This window comes from Tympanuchus pallidicinctus, unplaced genomic scaffold (assembly GCF_026119805.1).
Source record: "Tympanuchus pallidicinctus isolate F22 unplaced genomic scaffold, pur_lepc_1.0 scaffold3, whole genome shotgun sequence".
In the NCBI taxonomy this organism is placed as follows: Eukaryota; Metazoa; Chordata; class Aves; order Galliformes; family Phasianidae; genus Tympanuchus; species Tympanuchus pallidicinctus.
The window spans coordinates 55276980-55304019 of NW_026294747.1; the positions used below are offsets into that span (position 1 = coordinate 55276980).

The 27040-nt window shown below is 47.3% G+C and overlaps 1 protein-coding gene across 9 annotated transcripts in view; it reads right to left on the reverse strand.

Annotated features, from left to right (window-relative positions):
• Positions 1 to 24253, reverse strand: part of KTN1 (kinectin 1) — a 69942-nt gene extending 45689 nt beyond the window's left edge. For 8 of the 9 annotated variants that reach the window (XM_052696522.1, XM_052696521.1, XM_052696520.1 and 5 more), the window contains exons 1-3: positions 24139 to 24253; positions 3831 to 4381; positions 1932 to 2069 (exon numbers count right to left, since the gene is read on the reverse strand). In XM_052696522.1, coding sequence (XP_052552482.1) covers positions 1932 to 2069; positions 3831 to 4347 — 655 coding nt within the window. In that variant the 5' untranslated portion in view covers positions 4348 to 4381; positions 24139 to 24253. The remainder of the gene's footprint in view (positions 1 to 1931; positions 2070 to 3830; positions 4382 to 24138) is intronic. The other variant, XM_052696518.1, reaches the window with a different exon arrangement.
• Between the last annotated feature and the right edge of the window lie 2787 nt (positions 24254 to 27040).

A 27040-nucleotide genomic window follows, 5' to 3' on the forward strand; every position in this document is an offset into this window, starting at 1 on the left:
AAGTTCATTAAATAAAGGTCTCTAATTTACAGTTATTAAATAACTCCAATTAAACTCACATTTTCAAAGGTGTTTTTACAGCATGATAAGAAGTAGCAGAGAAGAACCTCAACATTTTGACTTTCACTTCACTTTCTCATTAGAGCTGCACATAGCATCCATGAGACTGGTTTGCCTCGGGCAGCACCCTGAAACATGAGCACGATGATGTCTTTTGCTCCTGTTCTGCTAAATGCTAGTACCTTACTGCCAATGCTTGCACCCACATTACATCACCAGCGACCTCAACCATTTAGGAAGAATGTGTGTTAGGGGCAGCAATCAGGCTTATTTCCCACACAGACTCAGCTGTACCTAATGAGGAGATCTCATCTGTCAGAGCAGGCTCCAGGCACCATTAGCATTCAGACACCCTGAGGTACTGACTGACCTCAGTCCTCACGCACACAGCACTGTATGAAAGCAGTGAGAAAACCCCTGCCCAAAGAGCTGCTCAGTCTGCTCTGCTGAGACAAAAAGTAGAGAAGGGGAGAGGAAGAGCAACAGATGAGGAATGATGGATGCAGCCAGCAACAGAGCTGGACTTGGGGTTTGCCCAGGGCACGCTTCCTGCAGCACACAAGACATTCTGCACAGAGCCACACTGTGGTGAGGAGGTTCACAGATCCCCTCAGCCCAGTCGAAGGGCTGATGGAGATCAGAGGCCATGCAGTGGGCTGGGGAGAGGAGGAAATAGATGGGATACAAGTTTTCAGACATCAGCACAACACCAACGTGCCTTCCTGACAGCCAGAGAGGTAGTTAGAAAATGCTTTCACATTCCATCTTCCTTATTTTCCTCCTTAAAAAGCAGCCAAACCTTCAGTGTAACCTGTAAGTATCTCCCCTCTTAAGCAGCAAGCAAACACCTGCACACACACAACAAGCACAGGAATGAGGAGAGGCCCCCTCCAACAGAAATATCCACCTCCCAATCCTCTTAGCATCCTCAACTTTTTCAGGTTTCTCCTTATTATCTTCCCCTCCATGTTTCAACCCCTTCCTTTTAAAAAGCCCACCTAAGAGCTGCAAGACACTCAGTGCTGTCAGTCTGACTGGAGTCAACATCTACAAAGGACGTGGCCTGGTGGGCGTACTGGAGATAAGCTGATGGTTGGACTGATGATCTTAGTGGACCTTAGTGTTAGACCTTAACAATTCTATGATCCGTGCCCTGATAACCTGACCAAAACACAGGAAGCACAGCGAGTGCTGCTGCTCACACCAGGAGCTGCTCACCAGCCGCCAGCTTCTTCAGAGCTGTCCCAGCGAAGAACAGTTTTGAGAAGCTAACAAGGTGGCCTCAGAGAACTTCATGGTCACGCTCTTCCCAAATGCCACAGACACAACAGCACTCATTGTAAAAGGCTGGAATACAGAGGCAGACTGAGCCAAGAAGAGACGAGAAACAGCATCTTGGCAGAGAGCGAAAGATGACGAACAGTAAAGGCCTTGACAGCAATGATGAGCAGTTTATGTTGGAGCAACAGCTAGCTAACAAAAGGACAGTAAGAGAGGAACGTGGTCAATGCAACTGAGTAAAATAACTGCTGTCTTGTTTGGGGCAGATGACTGCAGCCATGCAGACGTGCCTTGCTCAGAGCAGCTTACAGCCTGTTCAGCTTACTCCCTGCATCAGTATATTACTCCTCAATTCTAGCGTGGATGTTTGGATCTAAAACCACAAAAAAATCAGTGTTATCTCATATTCAATGGTACCAGAGGTTCATAAAACAAAGAACTGCATATCAAGATCTTTCCTACCTGGAATTCCTACTTTTTCTAATTAAAAAAAAAATATTCTTCTACAGTTTCTTTCCCAAAAGTACAGACAAAAAAAGGTTTAACAGTCAGATGTGTCTGAACTGATAAGAAACCCTCAGTATTCTCACCATTATCAACTTTCTGCTTCTTTGCAGAGACTTTCTTCTTTCCCGATACATTTTCTTGTTTTATCTCCTGGTGGAGCAGCACAGGTTCTTGCTTTTTGGCAGGAGATGCAACAGAATCAGTCTTAGTATCTTGATCATCTGTAACAGACAAGTGAGACAACAAGCTCTTCCTTACACTCTTCATTATTACTTGTAAATGAGTGGATCTAAAACACTCCCAGAATAAAAGAAACTCATGTATTTTAAGTGAGAACGCAAAGTTACACACAGATACCTGTTAACACACCCCCAAGCACATACACTTCCCATATCAGATAAGACCCCAGAGCAAAAGAAAGGTTTTAGCAGAGTCAAGGGCCATAGCACTGAGTGGTCTGACAGACAGGAATTTTACCTGCAGAACACAGGTAATGAAAAGTAGTGATTTAACAAATGCAGATTATGCTGCAACAGAGCACACAGCACGTGTTACCTGGGTTAGTTTCTCATCTGCAAGAAGTATTCCCTCCCCCCATCCCATGAACACACTCGTGCACGTTATACACACACACTCCAACAGCTACCAGGACTGTGAGAAGCAGAAAATAAGTGTTTCATGTTAGGGAACTGTTCTTTTTAAGAGTTATTTCAACAGAGAGGGTTGGGTTTTTGTTGTTTTGTTGTTGGATCTGGGTTTTTTTGTTTTGTTTTTCACCTCTTTTGGACAGCAGGTGCTGTAGGGTACACTCAGCAGAGCCGACACCATAGCTATGGTGTTAGATCCCAGCACCGGGGGGAAAGCTGTGGCAGCCCTCAGAGCAGTGGTTGCAGACCACATTTGAACCATGCCACAGAGATTTTTGGAAAGCTCCCAAAAACAAGATTTTTTTTTTTTTTTTGCTGATAGTGGGTGGGTCTTGTTCAGAAAAAAAGAAAAAATAAATCACCACATCAAGCAGCAATGTCACTTTTTTTCTTCACTCCCTGTAGCAAGCCTGTCATATTACCAGTTACACTGCCTGCAAATACTTTGTTTCTCACTTATTTCTGAGCACTCTCATTTTTCTAATCTTCCATTTACAGACACCTACACAGAGACATGCTGACTTCTGCCGAGCATACGATCAAAATGGTCACAAACAGCTCAGACTACAACTCTCCACTTGTTCTAAGTTGGATGCTTCCACTGCTCAGTTGCAATGGCTAATCTGGGGGGGAGTTTAACATCCATTCCATTTGGTTAGGAGGGTGTAAGAAGTGGGAAGCAGCCTGCATCCCAGGCTGGATGTGGCTCTGGGCAGCCTGAGCTGATGGCTGCCAACCTGCCCACGGCAGGGGGATTGAAACTAGATGATCACTGTGGTCCTTTTCAAGCCAGGCCATCCTGTGATTCTACGATTTTAAGTGCTTCTTTCCACAAATCAACCACCAAAGATCTTTTTGTACATTAAGCCTGCACTTAAACAGTGATTTATTTTGCACGCTCTAGTATGGGGTTGCCCTAGAGGTCCTGACTTATCAGAGCAAATGCTCTTAGGACTCCACTTTTTTTCCATAGCTTGACATCAGAATGCACAGAGCAAACACTTAATGACTTTTGAGTTAATCAGAATTTCAACAGCTTGAGAGCAATGTAGTCAAGCCACAGAGGAAAGGAGAGATGCATGCTACGCTGTTTCCCTCAACAGCCTGTAGTGTAAGAAAGCAGGGATGGGAGAAGGAAACCCGGAGCATTGCTGCCAGATGAAAAACAGGGGAAAAAAAGCAATAGCTCATCAAAAGGAAAAAGTTAGAAGTGAGCTTCGCCCCACAGAGATCAGGCAGAACAGTTCTGAGAGAGACACTCTGTGGCCTTGCAAGAAGCAGAGCACAGTTGTGGCGTTCTGTGCAAGAAGCGTATGCAACGTAAGGTACACATGCCATTTTTCTGCTTCTTCTGCCCAGGCTTCTTCTTAGATGCTGCTGATTCGGATGGTGGAGTGGGCTGTTTTGTAACAGGGACTGGTTCTACTTTCTTGCCTGAAGACTTGGATCCTTCCGACTCCTTAGTTACGTGATCATCTTGAGCTGCCTTCTGCTTCTTCTCCTTCTTCTTCCGTTCTCTGATGCCAGCAGATGCCTCAGTCGCACTCAGGGGAACAGGACCAACGTGCTCTTCATCTGTACCCAGGGCATCAGAGAGCTTGAAGTCCCGAGGAGTGCTTTCAGAGTCAGATTCGTGGATGTTCCCATTCTGAGCTTCTTTCTTCTTGTTCTTCTTCTTCTCTGTTTTCTTTTTATCGCTCTTGGTAGGTGGAAACTTTAGGTCCCTTTTCTGCTTCGCAAGGACTTCATCATATAATGTTTCTTTCATGAAGAGCCAGAAGAAGAGAAAGATGACTGTAATAACCACAGAAGGAATGAGGATGATGAAGTAGGTAGACTCGTAAAACTCCATTGTGCTTTTCCTTAGCTATATTTAAAAAAAAAATCTGCAAGGCAAAATGAAACAAGGATTAGTTTTTGACAACGTATTCCTCAAGACTTTTTCCCCCCCCCCCCCAATTACAACAACAAATGACACTTTGATATTGCTTCAGAAAAATCTGAAAAGCAGCTTTTGATGACACTGTCAAACTGTATCAATGATGAATAACTTCTGTAATCATTTAGCACTTCCTTTAAAGCTGTTAGCCTGCATAGGAAGGCACTGCAGGTTGTAAGGCTGGTGATCTCAAAGGAGAGCAGTTCTCTTTCCTCACATTTACCCATCTTCCTTGTCTCCCTTCCCAAATGCATTTTATTACGTTAGAGCTTTTGATATTAGAAACACAGGAGATCACAGTTTCAGAGGCTGTGAAACAAGGACTCACAGATGCTGAGCAACACTGATTCTTTTTAAATAAATTTTTCTTCACCTAAGTCAAGCATCCTGAATTAAGGTTGTCATGGTAAGTGGGAGCTAAGTTCCAATTTTTGCTCTCAGATTTATGAAAGTTTCAGCAGTGGAATGAGGAGAAGGGAGACAGATGTAATCTGTAGTCAAACATGATCAGGTTTCTTATTTTTCCCCCATAACTGCTTTTCAAAGTCTAAAAACCAGCTTTAAGCCCACAAAAAATTCCACACATCCATAGGAAAGCAGGAAGACCTGTTACTTATTTTGCACATGTAACAGCATACAACCTCCATGGTATGAGCAGACATAGGAGAAGATTGTTTAGGTTGGAGAAGAGAAGGCTCCAGGGAGACCTCACAATGGCATTCCAACACTTTTTCACATAGAGGGTGGTGAGGCACTGGCACAGGTTGCCCAAGGAGGCTGTGGATGCCCCATCCCTGCAGGCATTCAAGGCCAGGCTGGATGTGGCTCTGGGCAGCCTGGGCTGCTGGTTGGTGACCTGCACACAGCAGGGGGTTGGAACTGGGTGAGCACTGTGCTCCTGTGCAACCCAGGCCATTCTGGGATTCTAAGACAACTCTTCAAATCAAACTGGAAAACTCACTGGGGTCTGAAGGAATCTAATCAAAGTTGTGTGGCCCACAGCCAACCTCTGTCACCCAACTGCAGCATTCCCTAGCACTGCCAATACGTGCGAAGTTCCCCAACAAAAGCCCCTTTTAGAGCTATAAAGATGGGGAAGGGTCTGGAGGGGAAGAAGTATGAGGAGCACTTGGGGTTCCCAGGTTTGCTGGTCCAGTGCAGAGGTTGAGGGGAGGCCTCATGGCAGCCTACAGCTCCTCATAGGGAGCAGATGGGCCACACCGAGCCCTGCTCTCTAGTGACAGCAATTGTTTTTGAACAGAGTTGCTGTGATAATATATTTGTACAGTGCATTGAACAGCACAGAAAGCAAGGAGTGGGAACTCTAATTTAGCTATTAAGTTATCAAAATAAACAGCTAACACTTCAATACTTTAATTGTTCACCAGTTGTCTTAACGCTAAGTCTCCTCCCAGTTTGTGTATTTTGCTCCCTGAGAGTGCACAGCTTGATGAAAAGGTTTGCATCTGGAACTGCAGCCAGGACAGAGTTTCACAAGGGCTGCACAAGTGGGAGAAAGAGATCAGATGCATGAAACTAAGAGGGAGCTTTTGGAATGGTTAGCTGCACTTGATAGAACAAGCTTTCTGCATTAAGTGCTACAACAATAGTTATCACTTGAAGGAAACAGATCTTGAAAAATCTGCCTCCACCAAAGTCAATATTGAATGTGCATGGGAGAAACTAATCCCTGAAGTAAATATGTGATTAAGCAGATTTTTCACAAGTGTAATTAAGTTGATCATTACCGTACATTACTGCCACAATTACAGTACCCAACCACAAAGAGCCCAGAACATGCCACCTCTGTCTCATCAATACACAAGCACACGGCTGGCCATGGTGATAGTGGTCAGCAAGGCAGGACCAAGGATGAGAGAACCATGGGATGGATTAGGAGGGAAGGGACCTTACAGCTCGTGCAGCCCCAAGCCCTGCCATGGGCTGGGACACCTCTCACCAGCTCAGACTGCTCAAGGCCCCATCCATGGCCCTGGGCATCTCCAGGGATGGGCAACCACAGATCACAAGGCAGCAGCGCCAGAGCCTCACCGCCTCTGAGGAAAAAAGGGTAAGTAGGTGATGGTCGTCATTTTGAGACCAGAGAAGCCAGAAGCTTAATTCAGGCTCAGCTGCAACACACTGGCATGCTAAAGCCCAGACACTTGGCTAACTCAGGTCCCCAGCTGCACCAACCCCAAAAGATGCCACAGCACGCTATTAAGGAAACGAAGGTAAGTCTGATGGTCTACATGCTTTATCCAGTCACCAACAATGCTTTGGGAATTGCAATTAAAGCATGTTTGTTCCCAGAAAAGTGATGTTTTATTTGCCAAACAGGTGTGTATGCAGCTGGGAAAGCCCCAAATCTTCCTGATTAGTTAAACAGTCACACTAACACCTCTTCTGTATTTTTTCTGAGCCCAAAGCGAGCACCAAGTACAAGCTAAAGATGTGACCTCCTGGAACAAACACCCAATTCCCCTTCCCAGCCTGGAGTAAGCAAGGCAATTGCACACTATCCCTGGAGGTGCCCAAAGCCAGGGGGATGGGACCCTGGGCAGCCTGATCCAGTGGGAGTTACCCAGCTCATGGCAGGGGGTGGGACTAGGTGGGCTTTAAGGTCCTTTCCAACCCAACCTCTTAAGCATCACCTCCTGGAGCACACCAATACTGGCTCATAGGCAGGCTGCCAAAGCCACATCCTTTACCACCTGCTCCTCGCCAAGAGGTCTTTGCAAGGTGACACTCACTATGGATAAACGGGCAGGGGTTTGCCTTGCAAAGCTGCCAGCTGTCCTCCAACAATCTCCAATCACTAAATCAACATCTCCATTCCCGCTTATACTTCCATATTTCTCAACAAGCCACCTAGGAAGAGGCAGAAGGAATCAGTAGGGGGAAAAAAAAATCCTATATTGTAATAAGAGAAACAGGACAGAAGTTCTTCCTGTTAAACCTGAAAAAAGTGAATGCTGCACAACCTCAAAACCTCCACACGTAAGCTCCAAAGATGTCAAGACACAGGTTCCACACACACCCTCAGTGGAGGTGAGAAGTGGCACAGAAACCTCGAGTTGCTTTAAATCTTAAGGTTATTCACTCATTAAACACTCATCTGTGTTTTAAACCAAACCTGGAAGAGCATAGGGCACAAATGATGGAGCAGGTCAGCCCGTGCCCACGCAGCACTCATTTTGGGACAGGGGAACAAACAGCATCTGTCCCAGTCTGCACACAGACTCCATTACTGCTCCCATCCAGCATTTCACAAAAGATTGCACTTTTGTTCCCCTGAACAGAGCCCACACTGCAGAAACTACTCCTGAGCTCCAGCACAGTGTTTGCTTGCACCTGACTTCCTCTGCTAGTTAACTCTGGCATGGATTTCATAACACACCCTCTGCTTTCTGCATTTAACTCTCAGGTTTCACTCGGCACCGACACCGCATTTCACGGGGATATTCATTCAGTTTAGGTCCAGGGGATTAACTTACTTGGGAAGACAGAAATAAATTATGTTCCATCTGGCTAATGAGTCACCTGTAGCTTAGCCCCAGCACGTTACGAGCACTGCTCCTACCAACGCCTGGGTCTCGAGACGCACGTCATCTGCAGAGATTTGTGCTTCTAAAAAGATAACATTAAACACGGGGGGAAAATATAGAACCATCTCATAGAATAGCCTGGGTTGCAAAGGAGCACAGTGCTCATCCAGCTCCAACCCCCTGCTGTGTGCAGGTCGCCAACCAGCAGCCCAGGCTGCCCAGAGCCACATCCAGCCTGGCCTTGAATGCCTGCAGGGATGGGGCATCCACAGCCTCCTTGGGCAACCTGTGCCAGTGCCTCACCACCCTCTGGCTGGAAAACTTCCTCCTAATATCCAACCTAAGCTCCCGTCCCAGCTTGAATGCTAAGCTATTTAAGATACACACACATCTTAGCTAAGGCAGCAGTTCCTTTAACTGGGGTTTCTCCCCAGGCATTTTCTCAGCAGCAGCTCTGTGAGACCTGTAGCAGAGATTTAAGACACGATGCACAGAGGACACCCAGCCCACCACAGAAAGTAGCTTTCCTATGCTCATCACCCAGCATACAACACTCAAGTCAGTCTTCTGCCTGGCAAGAGGACAGAGTAAAACTCCTCACATTCAACAGTCACCAGGAGCACAGCAAGAAGTCTGAGGAGCAGCTGCACTGTGTAAATTCCTCAGAGATAACGCTCTAACACTGTTTCCCTTTAATCCACGCACTGTTAGCAACACACTTCATATTAGCCAGCTGCAAAGAGGATTATCCCAAAAACAGCTTCATTCCCAAACTCATCCTCCCACAGAGTTCTGCAAGTAACACGGGCACTGGAAGAAGGAACTTCAGCCTGATTTGACACAGGGAACAAAATGCAACAAGGTTCAGCTCCTCATCCATACAGCAGGGGCAAACAACTCAGGTAATATCTGAGCATCATCTACCCCAAGGCTCAAGACCACGGGAGAAGTGCTGCCTGAAACCCCAGTGATGATTCATTTCATGTCAGCATTGCTACTGAATTGCAGAGTTAGAACATAAGGGTTTCTCTTGGCAGGGGTGGGTGTTTTTATTTATTTACAGCAGTCCTACAACATCACAGAAAAAACAACCTGTTCTTTGTGTACCAAGACACCACACTGAAACCAGGAGAGCTCCTGAAACGTGACACTACAGCAGGCAGCAGTGAAAGCCAGGCCATCACAGCAGGCAGGGATTTCAGTCCATCAAACTTGCTCCAAGCTCGTTAACACCTGACTAATTTCAGCAGGTAATGAGCCTTTGCAATGCCATGTCCTCCACCTCCCTATTCCAGGGTTACACGCTCCCAAAACCACTCTGCTCTGCAGAGGAGCAGACTGAGGAATGGAGCACAGGAACAGAGGGAGGAAAAGACCAAACCCGAATGCCATTTTAAAGGCAGCAGACTAAGATGTTACACATACATCTCACCTACCAGCTGTGTGAAAGGCACAGCTCCCAGTAAGCTCACACCACCTTCTTTCAGGTTGCCTTTTAAGCTGCACAGTTGAAAGGCGTGCAAAAAAGAAAAAATAAATCAGCCATAACCCAGAAAACTCAGAGATCTAAACTGACCTGCAGCTTTGATCCAGATGGCAAAGTCCAAGCACTTTTTTCATATTAAACCCTGCATCCAAGAGCTACACTTGACAGTCTGTTGGCAGAAGTCCTCTCAAAACCCAGAGCTGGAGCAGAGCACAACAAGCAGCAGTGCAAATTCGGAGGGTTTCGTTTAAATACAGCCCTGACAGCTTGACTTACACAGCCAGAGGAAAGCTTTAGTCACCAGTATTTACACACCAAGCCATTCGAGTATTAAAGTAACTCCTACCTGGGAAGGAGATCTATTGAAGTGCAGCTCAACAGTGCTCAAAACCCCCTCCCCACTGTTAACAGCAAGAGGAGAAGACTTGTCAATAAATCTTTCCCTTCTTCGCTTGATTACCCTGATACAATTAAGCCATTTGCAGAGCACGATCTCAGTGCTTCAAATACCCTCTAGGTAAATATTTTCCATTCCAAACGTGCCGCTGTTTGTACCATCTGTTGGGCTCTGCCTGTTCTCAGCTGCTCGATGTTAGTTAACAGAAACACACGATTTATTAAATTCCAGAAAAGAGTAACTTCAACCAAAGCCTTTTTATTTTCTTCCCACCCTTTTTAAATACAGCTTTAGAATCAGCACCTTGGAAAAAAAAAAAATGCAGTGGCAGCCCTGCAGCTGATGAGATACGTCCCAGCTTGGAAATAACTTCAGCAAAAGCAGAGTGAGCAACCTTATGTTGACAAGGAGACAGAAACACACACTCTGTAGGGCTGGCAATCCTCCTGTCCCAGCACCCCAATCCCACCCAGACCCTTTAGTGAAGCATTCTGGGGTTGCTGACATCAGTACATAGACACCATTATCACTCAGGGCTGAAAAAAATCTTAAGAAAGAGAAGTTTTCTTGCAACTTTTACAAAGGGATGATGTGGGATAAAAATCAGCAGCTGATAGGGGTGCCATCAGGACCGAAGGAACACGTTCTCAGCCCCACCAGGCTGCACGTTCTCCCTTGAAAATTCCATCTCCTAACACACAACATTAATGTCAGTTTGAGGTTTTGCTGCGTCCCACGCTGGGCAGCAATACAGCCAAGGTCACTACCACAGAAGCTCCAAAGAGCCAAAATATCCCCAGCTGTATCTCTCGTTTGCTGTCACTTGCATTGCCACAGATTGTGCAGTTTAACTGCACAGCCAGTGACGCTAACAGCAACGATAAGAGGAGCAGCTCTGCTGCCACTGACCTGCCAGCAACCACACTGAGCCAGCTGCACCTCTCAGCTGCACAGAATGGCTTAGGTAGGAAAGGACCTTACAGCCCCCCAGCCCCATCTCCTGCCATCAGCTGGTTGTCCCCCACCAACTCAGGCTGCCCAGGGCTCCAGTCTTGAGCACCTCCAAAGATGCACCCACAGCTTTCTGGGCAGCCTGTTCCAGCACAACAAATCCAACATCGAGTTAAGCCTTAGCTTTAGCTCTACAAGCAACACAAACCTGGGTTTACATTCTCTCTCGTGCCATATTACCTTCTCTTTCCCGGCCATATCAGAGCTGGATTATCTATTGAAAATAAGAGACTGAGCTACCAGATTAATGGCCAAAGCAAAGTTTACTTTACCAGCCTGAAGAGCAAATCCTCAGCATCACGGGGCCTCTAGCAAGATGAGCCAGGCACAGATTTAAGGCAGGATTCTCAGGTCAGCACCTGAAATCTGTGTGCCCTGCATCTGGATGAGAAGGAGAAGCAAGCCCTGCCCGTTCTGCTATTTTGATCAGCTGTTGGAGAATTTAGCAGAGGTTTGTACGAGCCAAGCTGATGCAACAGTCCAGAACAGCTAAGTTTTACTACACACAAAAGCCATTTACACAAATTTTAAGCCATTATGCACCTCAACAAAGGCCTTCTGACATCTGCCCAGTCTGTTGTATAAATACCCATCAGCTCACTCACCTCCATTGCTCACAGCCCTGCAGCTGCAGGTTGGTGAACCTGGCCTCTCATTGCATCCTCCTCATCCCCTCCTCCATCTGCTGACACAATGCAAACATCATCATCCCTCACTTCTGCCAAAACCATGCAGCTCTCAGCTGGGAGGCTATCAGGCAATCTAACACCCATGCATTTTAATCCTCTTCTGACACAGCACTAAGTTGTACCAGCAAGAGTGTATTTCATCTGAGCCACCCACACCTACCTGGCTGGGCTCTGGGGGCTCTACTTGGATCAAACAAGCTCTGCAGCACTTGTAGCCATGATGCTGCTCACTATGGTCACAAATAAGGCTCAAATTTCAAGCTAAAAAAAAAACAAACACAAACCCTAAGATCCTCTCTTGAGCAATTTGAGGCTGCTACGTTCATTTTACTTCCACATCCAATTCAGCCTCTGCAAGCACAGGGGAAAAGGGGAAAGCAGGTGCAAGCAGCAGCTCTATGGTACCCAAATTCCACTTGTGCTCTCACAGCAACCTGCAGAGAAAAAAACTTGAGAGAAAGCTCTTCCCTTTTCCAGCACATACAGTAAGTTTACCTAAATATTCATTCTTGCATTATATACCCTGCTTATATTTAGAAAAAAATCAATGTAAAATAAGGAGACAGAAACAAAAGTGGAAAAGGTCTTCAGCTCGGCTTTTTTTTTTTTTTTTCCTTTTAAAATGTCTCTGCAGATTGCTGTGAAAATATGAATGGAATCCAAGAACTGTGAGGCTCCCTTAGAAAAGTGAAGAAAAAACAACAGGTTTTTATATAGGAGATTGCAACCAGTGAAGAAGCCTCAGGTGTGTTACCTGCCCACTGCAGAAGCAGTGAACAAATCAAGGGCCCTGCACAGCCCCACAGCCTCAGGCACCTCCAGGGATGGGGCACCCACAGCTCTGGGCAGCAGTGCCAGGGCCTCACTGTCCCCTGGTTGAAGAGTTTCCTCTTCATGCCTACCTTCAAGCTCCCCTCTTAATTTAAAGTCACAACACCTCGTCCTAGCACTATCAGACCATACTGAAGGTTACTCTTCTGTATATAAGCTGCCTTTAGGTACTGGAAGGCTGCAATGAGGTCACCTCACAGCCTTCTCTTTTCCAGGCTCAATACCCCCAGCTCCCTCAGCCTGTCTTTGTAGGAGAGGTGCTGCAGCCATCTGAGCATCTTTCTGCCATTTGCTGGACCTGCTCCAACTGCTCCACATCCCTGCCATGCTGGGGGCCCTGCACAACTCAAGGAATCCCTCAAGAAGCCAAGGAGCTCTCCTGGGATATACATACCTGCGATTGCCCCAACCCAAGCACAACAGCAACAGTTCTCATTTATTGCTCGATTCCCCTAATTACAACCTAACTCAACCCTCAGCCGTTGCAGTCGGACGTGTCAGCACACTCACAGGCTTCTCCTCCAACACAAGAAGTGCTGTTCCCAACCTGCCACTCACCCCATAGGACCCACAAGCAGAGGTGCTGATGGAGCCACACAGAGGCTCTGACCCTGCAGGGCTGCTGAGCACTGCACTCTCTCCAGCAGAACCAATTAACCTTTGGCCCTCCCCACCCAACCAAGCAGTCCCACAGCCAGGCTGTGCACACCCCAGCAATGTCAAACTGCAAAGCTCCACCACAATCAAGGTCTTGCATGGAACTGGGGAGCACAGGTAATGGGGTAAAAGGCAGATGGAGCCTCAGCATAAGTGAGAGAACATGGAAGTTTTCCTATAATACGTCACCAACGTTTTCTTGCAAGGCTTTATTACGCTCATAGTAAAAGCATTAACTTCGTTCCTACTAGAATTTCTTCCCCCTATAAAGAAAATTAATCAGGCAAAGATATTTTTAGTACGAATACCATAAAAGCAACTTCACCAAGACATAAACGCGTATTTAGTGGATGACAGCAGAAGTCATCCTCTGCCAAGGCAGGTATGAGCCCAGGAGAATCGTTTTAGCATTCAATTTCTGAACTGAAGCATGTGCCTGCAGTCCCCTACCCTGCTGCAAGAAGAACAAAGGAAAAGGAAATGACTAATCAAAGCAACAGCGCATTAATATATTTTGGTATGTGGAAAGGGAAAATTGTAGTGCTTATTTTTAACATTCCCAACAGGGGAATGCACTTCCATACGTATGCCAGCCACCACGTAGCCTCAGCAGCTCAAAGGAGGGGGGGAAAAAAAAAAAAAGAGACTGAGTCTAGGCAAGGAGTTACGTGTTTTCTTCCATCTCCCTCCAAGCAGCCCGAGGCTTTGCATGTATATATGCACAGAACATACAACTTTCATCCTGTGCTCCCTGCACTCTGTGCCCCCACTGGAGGCTCTCAGGGGCAAACATGGGAATAGATCTGCTCAGCACAACAGGGCAGGAGCCCAAAGAACCCTTGTGATAACCCAAAATGAGAGCTTTCCAAGCCCTTCCTCAAAGGGATCAGAGCCAATTAGTGCAGTAACAGCCTGCCCTGGTCATTTATGCACTGGGATGGCACAGCACAAACACTGTTGGTCTGCTGCCTGTCTGTCCGATTGCAGTTTTTCCTCTACTTAGTAATTAAGGACTACAATTCCCCCTTCTTGCCAAGCCCCAGAAGGCTCATTGTAATAAAACCATTCTAAATGAAGCCACTGCTGTACTGTAACAGTTCAGATCCCCATAGCTCTGACACTGTTAAACGCAAAAGAAGCAGAGAAACTAACACTGAACGTTCTTGCAATGGGCTTTGCAATCACCACCCTACAGGCTGCTGGAATCCCAAAGCTTACGCAGGTCCCCGGTGTTGCAAAATGACAACCTCGGTCACTCCACCAGCAAGATCTTCCCATTGTTTCTGTTCAGTCTGCTATACAGAGAGACTGGACCACTGACAAAAAGACAACAGTGTACTTCGTTAACCTTTCTGCAACTCAACGATCCCTTTGTTGAACAGCAGAGGACAAAAGGAAAAGACACAGCAGAGAGATGCTCCATGTGAGTTCCTAGAGGGAAACGCAATTGCCCTACCTTGGAAACAGGCAACAGGTTAAAGGAGAGTTGTTAATTCATCTGGGGAAATCAAATCCTTTAAGTGATTGCAAATCCTATCTGTCTGAGACGCTTTCATGTGGTTTCTTCTAACTACCTGAAGGTACCTTGTACCTTTCGAGACAAGGCACAGGTTAATATCTCAGCAGCTGAGGGATTTCAGTTGTCTCTAAAGAGAAACAAGGTGTGATTGCTGCATCAAAGTTACTGTAAATGTGGCCTAGCTCTAGCTACATTAATGCATCAGGAGGCAGCAATGAAACACAACTGCTACACCTTACGCCCAGGCTAAACCTTGATAATGCTTCAGTTCAAGCCCTGGTAATTCTTCAGCTCAACAGGCAGGTGAAACCAGCATTTTTCACCCTTCATAACACACAGAGCAAGTTGAAAAAAGTGGGGAAAAAAAACTACCAGCACTTGAACAACCAAAGTTCACAGAATGGTAATAAGCTTTCAGACATGCCAAGAGTTTAAAACTCAGGGGGACGCAGTCAGTTCTCAACCCCACGACTTTAGAAGAGCAGGCTCAGCTTAGGCTTAGGTGATGGGAGGAACGCAGACTTGAGATACAGAAGTCAGAGCTCCTGCAAGTTGGCAGAGGCATCTAAATAGAGGCATCATCAACACGCAGAGCACAGCTTCCAAACTAGGGGCTGCGAGTCCCCCAGCCTCGCACTGCTGCACACAGCTGGGGAAGCCCTCCATCAGCACAGCTATTTTTGCCTCCATTACTACATCCCACAGCCATGGTTGAGGAAGACACAAAGCTGCAGTAGGATTCATACAACCTGGGCTGGCACTGCTTGCTCTCCCTGCTCCAAGCTCCCCCAGTGCCATACCCAGCCGCCAGCTTCCTCCACTCTTACCTCGCAGGGTGGGGCTGAAGCCAGAGAACAATGCTGGCATGGGAACAAATGCATCTGTGGCCTGTTGTTAGCCATTTTTAACTGCAAGTTGGAAATACGCTTTCAGTCATCAAGGCAACGAGCTGCTCGGTGTGGCAGCAGCATTGCCTGCAGCCTTTACGTCACAGGTCCCACAGCAGCCTCCTGCTCCCAGCTCAGCCAGAGGCAAAGCAGAGCCCAGGATTGCAGGGGATGTGCTGTGACGGATACAAGAGGCCTCCAGCAGTCCTTTGCTAGCAGCAATCAGTGAGTTTTAATTCCTGGTTACATTGTTAAGAACGACACCTGCAAGGGATGGCTGGATTTTATTACAAATTGCACGTTACATCTAAAATCAATTGCGAGATTAAAACCCCGTGCTGTATTCATAAACTCCTTCAAATACAGAGGATGGGTCAAAGCACACTGAGGACAGAATCTGTACCACAGCAGCTGATGACAGGTTTGCCACAACACTGCTGCTTTGACTTTCTGAGCCAGCAGACATCTGCACCAAAGCATCCCATCACCAAGACTCACTTCTCAGCCAGGTTAGCTGCTCCCCAGCACAGCTCTCCTTCCACACGTACCCTGAAGCATGGCATTACCCAGCACAGGATAGCACTGGCACAGCTAAGCTGCTGATACTCTTAGAAAATATTAGTTAAAAGCTTCAGAATGGTTGGGGAACAAAAAGCTTTACAAGCAATCCTTACACACAGCATCAGCAGCATACAAATTACTCCAGCGTAATTCAACGTGTAAATTGCATTATAAGGTGGAACTTTCAACTCTATTTCAAAGCAATGTGAAGTTTAAGGAACTGCTGCTGAACTGGGGTGATTTCTCTACTGAGACAGTGAAGCACTGGGGTTTCTCCTTCAAGACAGGAGGCAATCCATTTATCAGAGGGTGGCACTGCAGGCTCACATCATCACCCAGCCCAAACACCTACCATGCTACTGCAGGCACCTCACTGCTACAGCTGCACCAAGACACCATTCTGTTAGCTCTCAGATCACTCCTGCACAGCAATGCATGCAGGAAGCAGCACAGCATTCCAGCACAGATCTTAAAGATCTGCAGCAGAGCAGTCAGCTGCCCTCCAGCTGGAAAGGCTCCTCCACACCTTCCTCATGCCCTTTAATTATGGCTGAGCCATGCTGTGAAGCTCCCTTTGACCATCTTCCCCCTATGGGTGTTGATTCCATAGATGAGCAATGCTGGCATTGCTCTGAGCATTAGCATACTGTTCCCAGTACCCACACCAGTTCACTGCATGATGCAGCCTAGCACTGGGGGCTTACCAGCAAACAAGAACCACGCTGCAGATGAGTTCACAGTGCATCTCCACAGGTTTGCTGATTGCCTCCACTTGTGACCATAAGGACTAAGAGTGATCACAAAGCTGCATTTCATTGTCATTATCAGAGATCTGAGCTCAAATCAATACCCCAACACCCTGGAAACGTCCCCTACAAACAGTCTCATAACACTCCAAAGCAATCAGCAGAACTGATCAGCATGCTCAGATGTGAGCTACAGCTTCCATGAACATGTAGCCTTAAGAACATGCCAGGTTGCTTTAAATAATGAAGAAAAAAAAACACCCTAGTATGCTCAGCAAAAGAAATGCAGAGTAATTTAGGTCATTTCCTTCATGCTTCTGTGGGTTCTCGCTCTCCTTGCTTTACTGCCCCACAGTCTGCTCCTCTTTTGGCATGCAAGGATTTAATAAATATTTCACAGCAACCACACAGATGCAAACTTAATTGCCTCCAACTTTGGTTACACCCCTATTGCTGCCGCAGCCTGAAATGGAGAGGGGGGATTAAGAAATCGATTAAGAAATAGGCATGCCAAACACACAGCCATGAAATTCTTCCTTTGGAAGAATGGAGGGGGAAAAAAACAGAAAGAAAACAGAGGAAACCAGGGGGCTGAGGCATGAAAACACCTCATCCAGAATTTTCATTGGCTTTTACAACTTTTGAAGCAGAACCCATCAGCTGGCACTCGGTGCATGGCTCAGCCTGCAGCCCACACAGGCAAGCTGTAATCGTGCCTCAGCAACCCTCCCACCAATCCACGTGTGTAAGTGCATCAAGGAGGAGACAGGAGCCAACCTATCACCCTGTAACCACCCTGTGAGCTCCCACCCATGCAGGGAAAGCCTCACCCCGTTGTGCATTTTGTACCAGGCTCTAACCCATTAAAAGCTACTTCAAACAAAAATAAATGTGTGTTTACATACACACACATGCACACTAAGCTGTAAAGAGGTTTACTAAATTTAGCACGCAACTCAATCCTAGCAGCAGTGTAGCAAGGGTTGTGGATATGGAAGTGACCTTAAAGGAAGGTAACAAGTGAGGACTGAAGGTAGTGCATGGCAAGCAGAAATCCTAACACACTCCACAAATCCTCCCTGAAGCCTGGCAGTTTCCAAGGCTTTGAGATACTGCCTCTGTCCCTCTTTTGGGCAATGCTTGTCATTGGCAAGGACACTTTCCCAGCAAACATTGGGCCAAGAACTCTTCTCCGGTCAGTCTGAATATGGAGAAGTGAAGCTCTGGTGGATCTTTGCCATACAAAATGAGGCAGCATGGGTAATGTTCAAAAAGCAGCAGTTTTTAATCAATTCATCTCAGTGTAAGCTGCACATACTCCTGACAGGTATTTACCCAAGCAAAGGTCAGTAGGTGTGAGCTGGGATACAACGTTCACTCACGTGCTCCATTTGCTAGCAGCTTCCCAACATCACCCCCACTAAGAACCACAGACACCTCCTGGTCAGCGAGGATGGGCTGAGCCCTCCTCCCTGGGTTTAATGAGGCAGAGAAGTTCCCTTCCAGCCCCAGGAGGAAAAGCCCCTCTGCCACAGCACTGCTCAACTCAGAACTGAAAGTGCCCTTTGAAAGGCTGTGCATAACCTGCTGTAATCCTTGTGCCTGCTGATGAGACCGAGAAGGGCAGAAGTGATACTGCAACATGGTCCACATCCCTGCTCACGGGGCTTCCTTCCGAAAATGGGACTCCACCACATGTAAAATCACAGGCACTAACCTTACTTTCCCTTCTGTTACACAGGAAAGCAGGAACCTCCAACCTCCCTGAGTGTGCCAGGGCGCTCAGACAGAGCTGCAGTGGGCAGGTTTGGGTTCCCAGCAGGAAGAAATCCACCCGACCCAGAGAGAGGAGTGCAGCTGAGTCACAGCCCTGAAATACTTCTGCCACTGGGCACTCGCCTTGAGAGCTTGGGAACTGCTCACTTCCTCCCACGAACCGGGCTGCGCCAGTTTTGGCCTCACTGAATGAAGATTTTCAACTCAGAACTCCCCAGTGAACAGGCTGAGGGGAAATAAAAATAAAAATAGTCGTAGGCAGTGGTCAGATTAAACCAGGAACAACACAGTTATCAGCTGCCTGACATTACAGGCTCTCTTATCAGTCAGTCATGATTTGTCCCAATCCTGGCACTCTCCCCAAAGAGCTGAACCTTGTGCAATAGCTTAGTCATCATCTGCCTCGACAGCTACGCACTTGCAAATGGATTACAAGTCCTTCCCAGTGCCCCTGCCAGCAGCAGTCTCCTTGCAACACCCCTCAGGGAGAGACAGCACTGGAATCGTGCATGGCACGGCCTCCACCACCAGACAGCTCAAGGAGGAGATGCTTTCATCTCCTAGGCTGAGCAGCTTCCTTCACACAGGATGCAGGCAGACCTAAGACACCTTTGCACGCAGTGGCAGGAGCAGGATGTGCTAGAATTTGCCTCTGCCCTAGAATATCCCACCTGCCATTTTAAGTCCACATAGGAGAAAGTAACCAGGAGCAATGGAGAATGAAGCCAGCATTTCTGCTGCAAGAAATGTTCGTGGTGGGGATCGGAATCTGGATGTAAGAGAATGAGGAGCCCAAAATAACCAGGCTGGGTTGATATTGCTGTAGCTGTGACACAGCTCAGTGAGAGGTTACAGACACCGGACCGAGGGACTTTCCCTCTGCAGGATGGGAGCTGGATCACGTTTGGAAGCATCGTGAATCATGGGCATAAATACACCATCCTTAAAAGCCTTCAACACCCACGTAATCCCAAAGCTTCAGTCTCCTGGGTCATTCGCAAACGCTGCATGAGCTGGACACCAGTCAGCCTGAGGTCAGCCATTCAATTAATACGTGTAGCCCAAAAATGAGGAGTCACGTTTTGCTGAGCAGCACTAAAACACCTCCTCTGACACAGCAAAGAAGCCTTCCCTGATGTTCAACTCATCGTTCAACCTGAAGAAAACCAGCAGCTCTGTTCCAGATCCTCGATTCCACAGCACAGAGCTGTTTCCCTCAGAAGGGCAGCAGGTAGCAATGTGCCTGACTTCCAGAGTCATCTGCAGCATCACCCAGCCCTGAGCAACTCCAGCCAGCACAGTGCAGAGCAGACAGCAGGGTCAGCAGTCTGGCATAGGAAGGTGCCAGCCTGCACACTGCTTCCAGTACTGGGACCTTGCCTGAAGATAAGATCACTGTGAACGCTCGGACTTTGCAGCAGCACTTTGCCTCCACTGCTGGGAGAACCCTGTGATAAGTGTCACTTTGCAGAGTTTACTGTTTTGCTTGCATGGGATGTGAAAGTCCTGTGCAGCTGACAGTGAGAGCAGCAGTTTGCTGGTACCGCTGGTGGAGAACAATGCTATTTGTAATAGGGATCATTAAGGCAGGAAAATGAGTAGCTTGCCAACACTGCTAATTTACAGACACTTTCTCTGAGTTATTATGCAGCCTCAGAGCAAGCTGAGATGAAGTTCAACTTGAAAAGTGAGAAAGCTGCTCCTCTTCCACGTAAGCCTTTGAAAGACAAGGGGAACAAACTGCAGCTAATTTTGCTCAGCAAGAGGAATTTAGAGCTGTGAATGCTGATAAGCGAGGTAGGACATGAAGCACTAACAAAAACAAAGCACGTTACATAAAACAAGGGGGAGAACTGCAAAGAAAGTAGTTCTTTTGCTTGTGATTAACCCAAAAATCTCATCCTTCCTGCTCCTCCTTCCCTCCCATCCCCCAAACGCTGCACAGCAAAACCGAAGGCTCAACATTCCTGAGCTACTTCTTTGCATCACATAGAAACAATATTCTTCATATTTGTGTTAGGAAGAGCCAGAAGGAGCCTCCCAGAGCTCTCACGTACATACTTCTAACACAGACCTTTTCTCTTTTTCCCCTGTTTCAGCAGCATCTAAAAGCCTTACTAAAAATCACCTTTTCAGTTAGATGGGAAGCATTAAAAAGGATCATGAGATTTGCATTCTTCAGCACCTCGGATTAGTACAGTTTCCACAGCCGTTATTTCCCCTTCCAGCATCCCACCAAGCTGCCATTAAAGAACGCCCACATTTGAGCACGTTCTGACATTTCTCATACCAACGAGGCGCCGGAGCATCCTGGCCAGAAAGACAGCAAGGCAGCAGAATTTCTGCATTCACAGGCGATCTCCATTCAATGCCGTTGTACTGACAGACACTGCACCAAGCCTGTCCTGTGCCCGGCACCTATTTTTAGGGCCTAAGCTGACCTGAGAGTGCCTCCATAAGCTCATTTATTCAAATTCACTTATTCATTCTAACATAATCTAATTAAAGAGCAGCGCTCCTGCGCACAGGCAGCAGTGTGGCAACCAAGGGAGGACAAAGCTGAGGCGCAGCACCTCAACGGCCACGAGTTGCTCCTGTGTGAAAAACCTTGCAGAGGAATTGCAGATCCTGACCGCATGGGCTGCAGCAGCCTGGCTCAGCACAGGCACGTATCGATGCAACCATCGCTGCTCCCACTCCAAACTAACTGGAAATAAAAGATACAATTAAGCGCCGCGGAGCAAACATCCCATTGCTCTCAGCCAATGCTCACAGCAGAAGGCACAGCATTCCCAAGTCAGAGAGCAGAGGCAACCTTCAAGAAGTGTCAACAAGTCCACATTTTATAAAACATTACTTTGAAGGCTTCACCCTGGCAAGAGCTGCTAAGTTTTCAACGCTCAGAAGCAGCCATCTCTCTGCAGCCAGCTGGAGCTCAGACTTGCAAACAGGAAAAGAATTTTCAGCTTCTACAATATAAATACATATATAGTTAAAGACATCCTGCGTTCTATCTGTTTGGCCATCTCATATAATGACAAGAGGAGAAACAGATTGTCCTGCAAGTCACAATCAGGCAGCCCTCCGATCTATCATCTGTGCAGCTGGTGCACAGTCATTGACAAGAAGAGATCTGCCTGGCACAGATTTAGCCCCTGTGTCATCAGCCCGAAATCATCACCCAAGGAACACCAGAATGTTTGGGAGCTTACGACAGGGAGCAGGCCCCCAAACCACTCCTTTTGTTAAGAATAGTCCAACCATGCTTGATTTGCCAACATAGCTGAGCAGGGTGCTTAAGAACTAAATACAAATGTATAAAACTCCCTTTCTAGTAAAAAGGTTTTGATGGGTAAAAGATTTTTATCAGGAAGGAAACAAGAAGAATATTGATGAGAGGATAGGAAGGAACATAAAGACTTTGACTCATTTACCCTATCAGAGCAAGCAGCTCTGAGGGGATACAACTGCTCCTTCTAATTGCCTCAGGGAGGGAAAACAACTGCTTAAACCAAATGGCAGTGCTAGAACAAACACAAATTATACAAACCAGCCATAAACTGCATTAGGCTGGCAGCACAGCAATTGTTCTGAGACCTACAGGAGGCTCTGGAGCAGCTTTCCTGAGGTGTCAGCGTAGACTAAACTGATCAAGTTTACCCCAAAAGCAGTTATATTACAAGCAGCACTCACAACACAGACGTTTCCTATACACTAAGAAACTAAACTTGATCTTTCCGAGGGCTTCCTTCTGCCCCCAGCCTCTCACCAGACTGCATGCTGGCTCCAGGAAGGGCCCTCCTGCTACAATATTATCTGGGATGGCACTTGCCCTGCTCACCCAGGGGATGGAACTCAGGAGCTGGAGTTCTCAGCACTCAGTGGTGAGAGATGGGTGTCCTGGCAGCAAAGGGGAAGGGATTAGGAGCAACCAAGCTCGATGCTTAAAATAAAACAAGTGCCCTCTCCTGCCACATCCTTAGGGTAAGGGTCTCAGCCAAAAGTGTATTTAAGCTACACCCACAGCCTCTGAAATCCATGCAGAATTTCAGTTCTGGAAGGATTCTGTCAATCCCAGGTTTATGGTGCCAATGCTCAAGCAATGATTAGACAATTTTGAGCCAGAATCTCAGACAGACAGAACAGATGATGCAAGGGCAGGCTGTTCTGTGGTTAACACGACAATTTGACACATACCTGATCAAGCCTTTCCCTTCCCTTTAAGGTGTTTCAGAAGCAGTCATTAGCAGACTAATTTACCCAAAGTATGGTTTTTATGACAGTGGGGTATAAAGAACCAAATTAACAACTAGCTGTATACTTCATACCCTCCTACTACTGCTATTTCTGACAGCAGGAAGCATCTTCTTGAAACTGGTTAGATAAGGAGGGGGGAAAAATATGTAACAAAAAAGGTATGTATGTAGTAACTCTAACAGAGCACCAGCGTTTGCATCCAAACCCCAACCCTTCCCCACTGCAACTACACACAAAAGTTATTTTAATCACAGCATACAGAAAGCAGCATCAGCATATGAGGCAAGAGAAAAAATATGTGGTAAAGCAAGTTGCATAGCCTGCTGGTGGACGGGAATCACAGCACAGTTATGGGAAGGAGAGCAGCGGCACTGCAAGCCTGAACCTCGCCGTGCAGCTGGGAACAGAACTGAGGATCCCCCTCTTACTTCCGCAGCACTCTGAGCTCCTACCAGAGATTTCTGCCTTGTCATATGCGAGGAGATGTTAAACAGGACTTGTCAGCTACACCTGCTAAATGCCATATGGGCATTGTGTGGCAGAGGCGGTGATGGAGGTACTGAAAAGAAAGGGGGAAAGAGAATTTTAAGTAGTGAACGACTACAGTGAAGTATCAGCTCATCGTAGAAGCCAACAGTGGGAGAGACGCTCTTCTTTCAGTTCTCCCACTCGTGACCGTACGCAGCACAGCCTTTCACACGGGCTGCCAATCGATCAGACTGAAAGCAGCATCGGGCACCGCTTAACACAAAAAGATACCAGACCGCGCTATTCTTAACGATGTACATTTAATTAAAACAAGGAGCGGGCTGGAATTAGCTGGGCCAAAGCACAAGGCCTTAGATGGAGCTTCATTCATGAGAAATTGGCCCCTCGGACCTGCCGGGGGGGTTCGGCACCCCAACCCCATAAAACACCTTCGATAAACGCCGTGCTGCCTCCACCCCGCCACGCAGGGCTGGGCGCACGTTGTGACGAGGGGAAAAGCCTTCCTCCCCTCGCAGCGACGAACGCTCCGTATCGCCCTTTTCACTTCCACAGGACGGCCGCTTTAAGGTTACTACAGACAGACAGACACACACACAGACAGACAGACAGACAGACAGACAGACAGCCGGCTCCCCCCCCCCCCCCCCGCCCTCATTCCCTCCCTTCCAGCCCCGCTGCCCCACGAGGCCGCTGCTGGGAAGCCGCCGACGGAGGCCTGGGCCCGGCCTCCCCGCTCGCACCTGCCCGGAGCCCGGCCGGGCCTGAAGCAAGCGCCCCGCAGGTCGCACCGGGACCGCATCGCTCCCAGCACGGCCGGGCCGGGCCTACCGTGCTCCAGGCCGGGACTCACCGGGCTGCGGGGCCGGAGTGCAGGAGCCGGGCTGGTGCCTGCGCGGCGCTGGCTGGCAGGAAGGGAGCGGGCGGGGAAGGAGGAGGAGGAGGAGGAGGCGGTGCCGCACGTCCCCAGCACCCACCCGCCTCCCTCCCGTTAAAGGAGCGGAGCTGCCTCTCCTCGAGCCCTGAGCAGGGAACACCCCGGGAAGGTCGGGATAGAGGGCTGCACTGAGCTTTTTACAACGAGACTGAGGCAGGAGGAGCCCTAACAGCCTCGGACCTCGCATGCGGATGACACGTTGCGGAGCTTCTTAGCTCTGGTTTGTTCACCCGTTGCCCGTACATTTCCCTTATTTGATTTAAAACTCTCAGATCTGCAGCCTGAATCTCCCGAGAAGCAGCCCAGCATGCCCAAAGGATGGGATGCATTCATTGAATCATGGAATCATAGAATCGACCAGGTTGGAAAAGATATTAAAGATCATTGAGTCCAATCATGACCTACCCGCAGAATCACAGAATGGCTTGGGTTGGAAGGGACCTCAAGGATCATGAAGCTCCAACCCCCCACCAATGCAGGGCCACCAACCTCCCCATTTCACAGCAGCCCAGGCTGCCCAGGGCCCCATCCAACCTGGCCTTCAACACCTCCAGGGATGGACGGGGCATCACAGCCTCTCTGGGCAGCTGTTCCAGCACCTCACCGCTCTCATAGCAAAGAACTTCCCCCTGACATCCAACCTCAATCTGCCCTCCCTCAACTTCAAACCATTTCCCCTTGATCTGTTATTATGGTTTTCAACTGAAAGAGATTTAGAGTGGATAGGTTTTCTATAATAAGGGCAGTGAAGCACTGGCACAGGTTGCCCAGAGAAGTGGTGGATGGCCCTGGAGACATTCAAGGTCAGTCTGGATGGGGCTCTGAGCACCTGATGGAGCTGTGGGTGTCCACACAGGGGAATAGGATCAGATAGCCTTGAAGGGTCCTTTCCAACTCATAATGATACTATGATTTTATGAAATGATGGGTTGTGTTGGTGCTGCAATCTAAAAGAGTTTAAAGACATTTTGGGTTTGGCCTGTGAAAACTGTGGCTTTTCCCTCACTCCAACATGTGCCACTCCTGGATTTCTTTCACTTCCAACACCACAACCCCAAACATTAACAGGAAAATAGCAGCCTTGTCAAGTGAAGGTTGAAGGCAAGGCCTCACTACTCAGCACGGTGCAAGCTGCAGTGGTAGCACAGTGCAGAACCACATGCTGTAGGTGCAGGAGGTAGTTTTGTATCATTTCCCTTTGTTTTCAGCAACTCGAAGGCAGCAGCAATGCCAGCATGAGAATGTTGTGTACCATTGCCCAACACATGAGGCAGTCACCCATCAGATTATTGCAAAACCCACCACAGAGCGACCGCAGTGCAGATCAGCAGCAGTGCCACATGCCCCAGCTGCAGGGAGAAGATAATGCAAAAGGTGCTGAAATCCCAGCAGCACTGGGGAGAAAGAAAAGTGTTTGAAGTGCCTCAAGTCTTCGTTTTTGTTGGGATTTTTGCATTCTCAGATGGCAGACCTATGGGCTCGGGGTGATGCGGGGGGAAGACAACTGCAGGGCTAAGGCAGGGAAACTGATTATTGCTAATGTAGCGTTTCATAGGAGAGAAGGAGAGATCCTTATCAATGCCAGGAACAAGTCTCAACACCTCACTGATTCAGCCTCTCTTTCCTGGCTAGGGAAAAACAACGATGACCAAATTTTCTTGTTGCCTCTGCTTATTTGCATTCATTTTCTTTTCATTTACAAGCGCAAATCCCTACAATCAGTTGGAGCTGGAAAATAATATATCACATGCCTGTGTACCAAAAAGATTTCAAATTCTGCTAAAGAAAGTCACAGAAATTGCTAAGAACTTTGTTTATGGGTGCCCCATCCCTGGAGGTGCCTATTGCCAGGCTGGATGGGGCAGCCTGATCTGGTAGGGAGCAACAAGCCCACAGCAGGGGGTGGGGGGTTGAGGTCCCTTCCAACCCAAGCCATTCTGTGATTCTATGGGAATTAGCTTTTCCTCCAGAAGAATTCTCATTCTTAAGGCAAAAGCAACAGCATTAGCTCAAAGAGCTCACTGCAAAAAAAAGAGTATTTTATGAGACTCCTTGGGTCATCAGGGCTGGGCCGCAGAGGTAGAATTTAATTTCTAATCTGGAGTTTTCAAGCCTTCGTTATCAGATATAGCTAAAGAGATCACAGGGAGGCTGGGCAGAAAAGCAGCTTTCCAAACAACACAAGATTAACCTTTGAATTAACATCAGGAATACTGCTTCAAAGGGAATTTAAAATATTCCTCCTCTTTCTGACTCTTTCTCAGTAGCATCGTAGCAGAAGATGAACTTTTAAGAGCTGGTGATCATTAAGTAAAGCAAGTGAAGGAATGTGACAGAGAATACTTCTATTGCTGTAAAACACCTCAGGTGCTGTATTCCAGAAATGGTTCACATATTTTCTTTCATTGATCAGTCAGCTTTTCCAGTTATTATTCATGCTGTTCCACATTGATCTATCGTGGCTTTTTGAATTCTTACCCTTCATCAGTACCTAAGGAATTATTAATATATTATTAATATATAAATAAAATATAAATATATAATTATAATATATTAAAAATAAATATAAAATAATAGTTATAATAATAAATCTAATGTTAGCAACAGAAAAGTTCTGCTCTTCCTAAGCACAAGAACTATTAACTCACCTGAAATGCATCAGAAGCAAAGGGACACAGATGCACCAGAGGTGTCCCATGCCACTTATTTGGGACAGCATGACCACACATGCTGGAAGAAAGAGGACTGTAAACATAGCTGGGGATAAATGTGAGCACATCTTAATGCCAATACAAGAAACCCAAAGGATCTGATGTGA